At 48.4% G+C, this 11,012-nt stretch overlaps 2 protein-coding genes and 1 non-coding gene across 3 annotated transcripts in view; 1 reads left to right on the forward strand and 2 right to left on the reverse strand.

Annotated features, from left to right (window-relative positions):
- Nucleotides 1–287: 287 nt before the first annotated feature.
- Pmar_PMAR014512 (hypothetical protein) lies at nt 288–6,631 on the reverse strand (the record flags this gene model as incomplete). The annotated part of the gene is made up of 25 exons (XM_002779371.1): nt 288–339; nt 567–627; nt 674–813; nt 1,033–1,137; nt 1,183–1,287; nt 1,336–1,498; nt 1,723–1,829; nt 1,933–2,015; nt 2,057–2,212; nt 2,263–2,362; nt 2,403–2,528; nt 2,614–2,715; nt 2,762–2,820; nt 3,245–3,325; nt 3,377–3,496; nt 3,552–3,732; nt 4,243–4,299; nt 4,870–4,988; nt 5,040–5,237; nt 5,293–5,456; nt 5,506–5,683; nt 5,743–5,913; nt 5,964–6,044; nt 6,087–6,162; nt 6,315–6,631. 25 exons carry the CDS (start codon nt 6,629–6,631, stop codon nt 288–290), a joined length of 3,102 nt encoding a protein of 1,033 aa, XP_002779417.1.
- Nucleotides 6,632–8,233: 1,602 nt separating this feature from the next.
- Pmar_PMAR014513 lies at nt 8,234–8,305 on the reverse strand. The gene has a single exon. It is a non-coding gene; the product is annotated as a tRNA-Pro (tRNA).
- A 2,274-nt stretch (nt 8,306–10,579) lies between these two features.
- Nucleotides 10,580–11,012, forward strand: part of Pmar_PMAR014514 (hypothetical protein) — a gene marked incomplete at both ends in the record, with an annotated part of 5,110 nt that continues 4,677 nt past the window's right edge. Inside the window, 3 exons of the mRNA XM_002779372.1 lie at nt 10,580–10,663; nt 10,706–10,794; nt 10,839–10,891. Coding sequence (XP_002779418.1) covers nt 10,580–10,663; nt 10,706–10,794; nt 10,839–10,891 — 226 coding nt within the window. The remainder of the gene's footprint in view (nt 10,664–10,705; nt 10,795–10,838; nt 10,892–11,012) is intronic.

The raw sequence follows: 11,012 nt of genomic DNA on the forward strand, positions 1-11,012 counted from the left end.
CCAGAATCAATTCGCCTCCCCCAGTTTGGTCGGAACTAAGCAAGTATGCATGCTGTGTTTGAGGTCTCGACTATTTGAAGATATCGACGCCTGTTTGCTAGGACGCGTCATTATTAGTAAGAGCGGCATCCATAATAACAAACAAAGAGCTCATCGGGAACCCCCAACCCATTTACCGGCTCGGACAGTTCTCGCACATGAGCTCACTGGTCAGCTGCCCTCGGTAGTTCCACGTCCCTTGCGGGCATGGGTGGCAGAATATGTTGTCCTCCTCAGCGAAACTAGGATCACCAATCGATCTGTATGTTCCCGGTCTGCATGCCACTGGCTCCCAGGTACCTATACGCCACGACACGAGTCCTCGCAAAAGTCTGATTACACCAGCGCTTGAGAAGGATCTAAAGTGCGAACCAAACAGTTATGCATATCTAGATTTAGAGAGTATGGTTGTAGACTACGTAACGCTTCTAAAACGTTGGTGTCAATCGATTCACATTGTTATCGTGTTGATATTACTCAAAGTTTACTCTCGAACTCCTAAAAGTTTAAGGCGTTGAAAATATTACTCTATATAACGATTCGGTTCACACTGTAAAACCTTGCATGCCAAATACTCAATGTAAATAACTAAATCGATTCACAGACAAGATTGACAACAGGTCATGACGCTGACCCTCCTCCCTATCCTCACCATCCAGTGTGCACTCATGACCGTCTGGACAGGCCTTACAGCTCACCTGCCCTATCTCATCCTGGTACGTGCCAGGCTTGCACTTAGAAGGCGTATATGCACCAGTGTAGTCCACAAAGTAGCTGAGCTCAGAGACTTATGCAATTTTGAGATATTATGCCCCTAAGGGTTGGATAACAACGAAAAAATGTTCCTAATGTGATGATGACATTTACATTGGAAACTGTTCGAAGAATGTGTTCCTAGCCCTACGTAGAAAATTCAAAATGAGTTCCCCCCGGGAACATTATAGGTTCCTGGTTGAGCTCGATAGCCACAGAAACATCATCATAGATGCTTACCCCTTAGGTGCTAACACAGGCTCCAGACTAGCCCGCACACAGTAGTGCCCCACAGGGCACTCCCCCTGGCCCCTATAGGTAGTCTCATTCGCTCTACAAAAGTATCTACCAACAGCGTAACGCCACCATCAGTCACTAGGCACACACTACCCTTCCACACATTTCCGTGGCGCTGTTGGGTCCAAGTCATCAACCACCCCTGTCGTCGTACCAGGCATACAGTACGTACCGTTGCCACATATAACAGGAAGATATCTGGCCACCCCCATCACCATCAATCCTACACGCTCTACTGCCACTTACAATGCATCAATACCAGCGAGTGTGTTCAGAGTTAACACTCCTGGTAGGCAATAGCTTCCGGCTGGACACATGTAACTAGGCTGCGACCGACCAGCATATGCACATACTCGACCGGCCGGACATAGCGACGGGAAAGCCGATCCTTCAAAAGCACATATAGTACCTACAATATGAACCAAAGCGTTATGGGAAGTGATACCTTCAATTTTCAGGAAGTTCGAAAGTCAACTTTGAGTAATAATATCAACATGATAACAATGTGAATCGATTGACACCAACGTTTTAGAAGCGTTACGTAGTCTACAACCATACTCTCTAAATCTAGATATGCATAACTCTATGGTTCGCACTGTATTCACACACTAATATTCGCTTCCCAATTCTCACCAGCAGTGCAAGTGCTACAAAGGGAGCTGCCTGCTGAGGGTTGGTACGTACCAGAGGGGCACGGTTGTGGGTACCCTCCTACTGACCGAGTCGTCGAACATGAAAACCTGAGAAAATCCGATCGTCAACCTAACAGCGTGATAGTTCTCAACCAGTACTTACCCCACAGCACAGGGCAACAGCCGACTACTATTCTCGCTAACATAATACCCAGCAGTGGACGAGGCCTCCAATGCCAATGGGACCGTCGACCCTCCCATACACAGTATTCCAGGAATCGAGCATGCGGGAATCTTAAAAACAATAGCAACAGAAGAGCCTTAGATTTCCTCACGTTATCGCTAATTATGATATCGCCATCTGCTGTCCTCATCCCCACGATGCCAGGGGGGCAATAGAACCCTTCAGGGCAGTCTATGGTCTCTACCGAGACCGGCAGTTCCACCAGTCTGCGATGCTCACTCAGCCTCCGCCGCCGAACTCCTTGTATCTGAACAGGCGTATAATGCTAACAGAACGTAAACCAGTCGAGCGGTTGACCTCGACAGTTCTCGCAGTAGCAGGAGTTTCCATACATACTAAACCGGCCGAACATAGTGCAATTTCCTGATCGTTACCTTCTTTATCCCAACAAACGTATCTGATAGAGCATACCGTTCACGACAGAGGGGGGCCCTTACCCTTGAGGGCATCTCTCCGGAGCTCTAGCGGCGCTAACCCCACACTGGGCCCCGATCGGGCAGATCTCGCAAGTCCAATTGCCAGTAAGATTCTGGTAGTAACCCGCCGCACAAGGAGTAGCAAATCTACACTCAAAACTCCTCCCACAAATCACAACACGCATTTTCTCACTGTGGCGCTGTCGGAGAAACGGTAAGGTTTCGCGCATACCCTCCTTTGCAGAAGTGCCCCACCGGGCACGCCCTCGGTACACCATCCTGATGAACCTCTGGACGGTAATACATCCCAATAGGTACATCAACATACGCATATCTGACCAAAGAGGAAAGGAAAATACCCCACAGTAGTCCACACTTACTCCTTGAGAATTTCCGGTTCCGTACCTCCCAATTCCAGCCGGCCTGTGAACAACCGATCCTGAACAGTTACATGAGCTGAATCCTAGTACAATCCCAGATTTCGATTATTTCACGAATATGCAACTACAGTGTGAAGCGAATCGTTATGCTGAATAGCATTTTCAACGCCTTTGATTTTTGGGAGTTCGAAAGTCAACTTTGAGTAATATCAACATGATAACAATGTGAATCGATTGACACCAACGTTTTAGAAGCGTTCCGTAGTCTACAACCATACTCTCTAAATCTAGATATGCATAACTGTTGGCTTCGCACTGCTATGACTACCAGGAACAATTCAGTACAAGTAGAGTTCAGAAAAAGGGTCGACACCCCTAAACAGGCCCCAACGATAAAACCAAGCTCACCTGCAGATTGTGGCTTAGGCTGACTTCAAGCCTAGTGGGAGGGAGTATAAAGTGTGGCACTGCCGGTAACCGTACCGTGACCATCGTGTCATTCACGAGAGCTGCTTCCGCCCGAACAGGCGTGTCACCAATGATGACGTAGAGTGAGTGAACCTCCTAATAAACATAAGTATACAATTCTTCCTACCACCGAAAATGCAGACCTACTTCTGCATCACCAGAGCCGTTGACATACTGAAAACCCGTCCCATGCAAGGTGATGAGATTCCCTCCCAAAAACGGTCCCGAGGAGTGTGAAATCTCAGCTATATGTGGTCGATTAATTGTCTAAACCACGATCATCACAACACCGCTGGCAGTAGTAGAAGCAGCAGCAGCTCACCAGGACAGTTTTATTAGAATCAGAGTACGCTTCTGGAGTAAGGCCAACCTCAACCTTAACTTCGCCAACTCCCGTCCCCTCGAAATGCGAGATGGGCGGCTTCAACGGCTTACAACGCAGGGCATCTCGCGAGAGATACGAAGCAACGACGATCTCAGGTTCTTGCCCAGCTGCATCGTACCTTGTAGGGAAATGACAAAACTCACTATGGACAAAGCATCTATGGACAAAGTATGCACATGTGTTGATGACAATATGAAAATTGTGAGGAAATTTTGGGCAATTCTCATTGGTTTCTATACAATTCTATTCCAATTCGTATATAAACTCCTATAGTTAGTGAGGAAACTCCTGAGCTCAGCTGAGGAAAGCGAACATATATTCCTACTCCAACACTGTATAGGAAACTCCTGAGCTCAGGTGAGGAAAGCGAACATATATTCCTACTCCAACACTGTATAGGAAACTCCTGAGCTCAGCTGAGGAGAGCGAACATATATTCCTACTCCAACACTGTATAGGAAACTCCTGAGCTCAGGTGAGGACAGCGAACATAGATTCCTACTCCAACACTGTATAGGAAACTCTTGAGCTCAGCTGAGGAAAGCGAACATATATTCCTACTCCAACACGGGTACAAAAGTCGCCCTGCTCACCACCATTTACACACAACTTCTCCAGAGACTATCACTCGGAAGTGACTACCGTGAATGAGGAGGCTTCCTTGCAGGGTGAGGTTGTGCCAGACCTGAGGATAATGAGGATTTATAACACTAAATTTGTTTCCAAACTACAGAGTGTGTTTCCCTTTCCTGAGCTGCGCAGTTACCTCCTAGTTATGAGAGTTCACCCACGAATTGGACTTGCGCAATGTACAGGAACGAATGAGAGTTTCCCAAATTTTCCTCCAAATATTCATATTGCCAACAACATGTAGTTGACCATGCGCATACTTTCCCACACTGTCCAATTACACGAGTTGTAAGGATAAATCAGAAACCCCAAGGAGCTACCCGCTGGAGGAGGCTTTCCCCCGCAGACTAAAGCATGAGCTAGCCAGACCTCGCAAAGATACAATAAACGATTCCCCACGGGACGATTGATCTATTCACATCACAGACCAAGAGAGTCCCCTTCTCCATGTAGACCTACAGTAGAAGGGGTGATGCTGGTGACGATCGGAGGCGAATAAAACAACCACTGAGTCCTATCCCTCGTAAAGTCTATGCTGTTCGCTGACACTTCCAAATACCTGCATTGACCACCTTATCCATAAACAGTAAATAAGTAACGCAATTGGCTCAGTGGACTGACCCACCCTAAGAGGCTATCAATCTCGATGCCATTCGTGAGCCGACGCTGCTGTGGCAACAGCGGAGCGATGCAAATTGCATACGAGTCGGCGGCGGGAACTGCCGGGTCAGTGTATGTACCAACCTACAGTATCAACACTCATCGACCTCATCAGGCGAGCGCAGTGGTGCTCACCTCCAGCGCCTGAGTGATAGTCAAATCGAGCCAACGGCAGTATACTGGCCAACTCAGACCAGAGCCAACCAGAGTCACATTCGTTGACTCATCCCACCTCCACGCTGGGAAAGGGAGCACGTCCAAGACCCTTTGCCGTCGGGCGTATTCATAAGTGAGATTGCCGAAGTAATCCTTACCGTCGAATGACAGCATAACCTGACCGCAACGTAGAGTGTTGAACCAAATGCGTTTCTGATAGGCGTTCATCTACCTGTACGGTACCCTCGCAAGCGTCTCCCCGAGGATCTCCTCCCATGGCATCATCACAATGAGGCACGACACATTCAACTCGCTCCGTGTTCAACCAGTCTTTCGCTGGTAGTGCGGCCTGGCCAAACCGACACTGTAACTCGATCGTGTTCAAAAGGTTAGTTCCTGAATGAGAGAGGACGTTTCAGATGCACCCGAACCGCAGCGGTCTCACCGTCAATCAGAACCTCAGTTCCACCACTGAAGTACCCCCGTGTAGGATGGAGACTCTCAAGCGTAGGAGGAGGTAGTACTGTGATATTCTTGCCGGTAGGGACGTAGTGTGTCCCATCGAGAGTCAACAGCAAGGGGTGAACTCCCACCACTAGAGGCGGAGTCGTGCATTGCATCATCTGAATGCGAAAGGCTTTCTCATTGGGAGGTACACACAAGTCGGGATTAAATAACCGACCCGTGAGGATATGAAGTTCGCCGGTACTGTGCCGTTGCCGAATTTGCACCCAAGACCGGGCGAGTCGGCGAATCTGCTACCAGTGATGAGGATTGAAGTACCCCCAGCGGACATGGCCATATCAGGCAATAACGCCTCAACGACAAAGTCGCCGACATACGAAAATGTCGCCTGATTAGAGAAAGCTTCCGGAATAGGGCTCTAATGATCAGGTAATTCACTCGTATTGGGGAATAGCTGTAGCCCAGGTAGAACGAGAGTTGCACAAACACATCTGCGGGTGCAGTGGCAATAGGGTCAACCTGAGATGAAATGGGGATAATTCGACTCAGGGATCCGCTCACTTCTGCTAAGGAGGGTGCCAAACACCACAGAGATGTCGAGTTAGTTACATGTGCTAGTACTTCAATGGTCCCAAACCTGAACGAAATATCATACGACGGCAAAGAAGTCACTACCCGGATTTGAACCGGGGTTGTCACGGCCACAACGTGACATCCTAACCACTAGACGATAGCGACTCGACGAAACCAAGTCAACGTACGATTATAAGCAGGTGCCACCTAGCTCACCTGCATAATGCAAATCCTTCTGGAAGACCTGTGACGAAGTTGGTTCCTCGAATGGTTATGTTAGCCCCGCCAAAAGAAGCCAGGGTCTGCTTCGGGGACAGCACGTAATAAGCCTCTTGTGGAGATATCAAACCGTACTGACTGAATCCAACGGACGTTTGTACGCTGTAGAATGCCACTGGGGCCCTCGAGAAAGACACTTCCAGAGCCAATGGAGTTCCCGGCTCATCAGCCTCAGTGGGCGAGAAAGGTCTGATACGGAACTTCGAGGGCACTCCGCAGCGGAAAGTAGACGTTCCCCAATCAAGGCGGCCCATCACGACCACTATCTCATTCCATCGACAGATCACCGTAGTAGAGACGTTCGGGAAGTGACTGCCCGATACCACCACCGATTCGCCACCAACCACGGAACCAACTGGGGGATATATAAGGCTGAACTCAGGATATCGATGATAGTAAAATGTCGCAGTTGAGTCGCTGATCGAAGAAAATGTGAGGCCCGCGTCCATGCTCACCTGACTCAGTGCATACGAAGGAAGCAATGACCACGTGCGGCCCCTACCTGAACGTTGCGCGGTCCTGTAGTAGACACGAGCGGGGTCTCGCAATCGATGGTCCGATAGGTTGCATTCCACCTCCCGGGAGTAGATATACCACCAAAGCGACAGACAATAAGGAAATCAGCTCTGCCCGGAAAGCCACTCCCTTTCGATGTATACAAGTGCACCGTAGTATTGCCATCAACGAGTCCCATGGACGGCACACAGCGGACTACCGGGTACTCCGAGATGTTAATCACCCAACTGCTATACAACATGGGAAGGATGCTAGTCGAGTTAATCAAAGTCGGCTGGAGATTGCTTGCCAGAATGCTCGCCTTGTACATCTGTAGACCACTTATATTAGAGCTCGTTTGATTATACGGCGCACGAATAGTCTCCGAGGCCTGATTAGTAGGACATGAATGCCGAAGCTGGAACGCTCATAGACTACTTGAGGCCATACTGGAGGTAGAACTACAGCTGGGGGCGGCGACTCCGACTCATACACTATCGCAATACCAATAGGAGCCGCCCAATGTACCTGTGCCGAGCCTTCCACAGGAAACACAACAGTCAGGGCTCTTACTTTGTCCAGCGATACCGTGATAGTTCCCCGTCCGTATTCAAGACCAGCGCCTACTCCCACTGGGAGTTGGCACTCACATGCAGATGTGTTCAAGAACAAAGCTTCAACGATATACCTGAGACAAGTACTGCTGCAACAAGGGAAAAGCCTCGTTTCCTTACCTTCCATCGAACATACAAGAAAAGTCTTCCGAGGTCGAGAAGTTCCTCCCAACCACCGTGACATTCGCACCACTCCCAAACATAACAGTATCTGAATCACATTCGCCTTCACAAGACTGTGCCCCGTTCACCAGGAGATGTTCGTTCGACCGTCGGGATGGTCATCCAAGTGAACACTGCTGTTGGTACTCCTGCAGCCGAGACCAGCTCGTTAGATTCCCAACAACGGAGCTCAAGCGGGTCTATCACAACAGGGAACCTGCCAAGCAACGAGAATTGAGGCACACAGTGCTTCAGTGGAGTCAGCGAAGGTACCCTGGGGACCGCAATTGCACTTTGGCGTGTGTACTGTTCAATAAGACCGTGGTCATGGCACGCTGGACTCCAGCATAGAATGAACAATTCAGCGGTGGATACATGTAAGGGAAGTCCTGGCCGACCTAGTGAAGATGCGTAGATGATAATGGGTGTGGGGGAATCCGACCTACCACGGTGACCCACGCGAAGCCTGTGCCTATTGACCATGGGTATGAGTCAGGGGATAAGGTGTCGATGAAGGCTTCGCTCCAGTACCTGTTACGGATGATGATAACGATGCAAGGATGATGAATAAAGCAATTGACATAAGGGCTGTGCCGAGAATTGAACTCGGGACCTCTCGCACCCTAAGCGAGAATCATACCACTAGACCACACAGCCACCTATATATTACTCATACTTTCGAGAGTCCTAGGCTCAAGTGCTCAGTCAAACCATAGCCACAAACCACTTACGTGAATCCAAACTCTCGGGCGTTGCCAGGGACCAGCTCGGACCCTATCCACAATGTAACGGAGCCTGAAATTCAGAATTTTCAGACATTCTGATCAGCGACGAAAACTTGATCGTGACTATCGATATTCGTTCGTCTATGAATTCTCAGGATTGCACACACCTAGTGCCGTAACGATACTAACACTCCAACCATGATAGGAGTCAGTCGGAGAGCCCACCTGAGGAGTTCGTAGGCGGCACCTCACACCACGCACGCGTGGCACTGACGAACTCGACTTCGCTCTGCCCTCGATTTCCAAAGATACACATCGGGGGCGATTCAATCTCCTTGATATGAACGGGAAAGTTAACGCCATCGATCCACACTTTGGCCAGCCCTCGCGTCGATGCATGTCGGGGAGTCACTGCACGGTAGTCGGCAGGAGGGCGAATCAATATAGCAACCTCGTCGGTCTGGTACGGGGGTTCCGATAAGGTCTCCAAGCTCAACCAGATCGCCCCCGCAGTAGAACTACCGGTGAATGGCAGTTTGCATTCTAGCGTTGATTCGTTGATAATGACAGCCGGAATGCGACGTGTTCCACCCATCTTGCAGGCCAACAGATCGATCCAGTCATCGAAGTGCTGTCCCAATAAGGTGACGACCACCGACCGCGGGGTCGACTCGACCCCTCGTGGCCAGGAGGATTCGAGTACAGGCATGGGTGGAAGCTCTGGTGGGAAATGTATACCGAAGAGCCGCGGAGGGAACAACCCTGAGAAGCCATACATCACAGGGGAACGGCCGAATCCATCCTCGCTAGGTGATACCACATTGCTGTTTTGGTATGACAACCATTATCAGTGTGGATTTCGGAAGGGATTCAAAATTGAGGGAACCTTCTATTCAACTTAGTCTACTCACGAACTACATACTCCCCGTATAGGATTCCCAAAAATCCGCATTAACGTGAATATGGATATGGTCAGTTGTCCGAACCTACGAGTGGTATGTCATCATGGGAGTGTATTGACTGATTAAACTCCTTAGACAAAATGTCTGATTTAAAATCAGATAAACACTAACGCCTTTACTTGTGTGTTGCTCTATGATAGAGTAAAACAACTCCCTCTACCTCTCCTACTCTTCTTACCACAGCCTTCTTTCCAGGCCTCATAGGCTCTTGAAAGTGTCACCAAAATCACCAGTAATAACCTCAGCATCCCAAAGCCCCTATGGAGGAGTATAGCAGAAGCATTAATGAAAGTAAACTATCATCACCACACTAGTGTGACGAGTGGGTTACTATTGACTAGGACCTTGTTCTCCTCTACTCATGACCCTCCACAATCGTTCCTATTGCACAATATCCTACAAGCTGTGCTAAAGTCTATGCTAGCTACTATGCTATGCTAATATAATGATACAAGTGATGATGAGGTGCTCAACGTATTGTATGTGATAATATTGTCTTCAGCCTATCAACTCCCACTCGTATTAATAATGTATCTATATCTTCAGGCTTGATGTTGAGTCTAGATCTACCACATTAGAAATCCTCATATCCTACCCTTCGTCAAAATTCTGAAGGTAATCGGCTCAAGCGCATTTTACTGCGGCCTTACACACTGTAGTCTTTAGATGTGTCGTCATCACTAAAATTGAATTCCATGCAAAAGCGTTGATAATTTTCCGAACTTTAGACTAGCCCATTCCGTAACTTACAAATAGCATACAGACTTTAACTGTCCATCATCATGCGCCGTTTTCTCTCCGAATACAGCGTAAGATTACTCTCGCTCGCCCCAAAAATGGTATGTTAATGTGGAGGTGAGTCTAATGAAGTGGGTGGTATAATAATTAAGGATGGGTTAAGAGATACGATAATGTGAATATTTCACGCACGATTATATTGAGCTTACATAGAAGCGTTCATTACGTAGTGTAATACATAAGTAGTACAAATTTTACCCATGGTCTTCACATGGCCTCAGTAGTTGCTGAGCTTACCAACACTGTGAAGGTTCATGACGGTAGTCCACACTGAGTATACAAATACTACTACAGTCCATCCTGTCCTTACTCCCGGGGCTTTCTGGTTGTATTACTGGTTAAAACTGTTGCACTCGTGATTCGTATAATAACTCCTCAGAAACGCTCCATCGCGCTCCAAGGCGCTGTTGTCATCCACAGTGTCGTCGTGATACATTTCCTCTCCCATGCGAGCGCTCATTCTACTCCTTACGTTGCTGCTCTCCACAGCCCTTCAAACCACCAACAAGAAGGTGTCTGTCAAAGAAGTCGTAAGTAACCGCTCATTCCCTTTCCCCTGTAGTTCCCCCCAGGTCTTCGACAGTGCGGTAGCCGACATGCTATGGCTCGGTATTGACAATAAGGTTGTCCTAGTGAGAACTACTCGTGGGAGAATCTACAGGTTCGCTCACCCACCGCTGGCAACATCATGCTCTGCATTTTCAGATCGATCAACGGTGGTGACGTTTGGGATGAAATCACAAACGCTCTTGTGAGCAGTAGCTCAGCTACGTAAGCCTTTAGTTCGCATCCCATTACAGTATGGGAAAATATGTACATGGTCAACTCATGGGGATAAAAGTTAGAAATTCTCATTGGTTTCTGCACGTTCAAGTCGTA

The sequence above is a fragment of the Perkinsus marinus genome (genome assembly GCF_000006405.1).
Source record: "Perkinsus marinus ATCC 50983 genomic scaffold scf_1104296947560, whole genome shotgun sequence".
In the NCBI taxonomy this organism is placed as follows: domain Eukaryota; phylum Perkinsozoa; order Perkinsida; family Perkinsidae; genus Perkinsus; species Perkinsus marinus.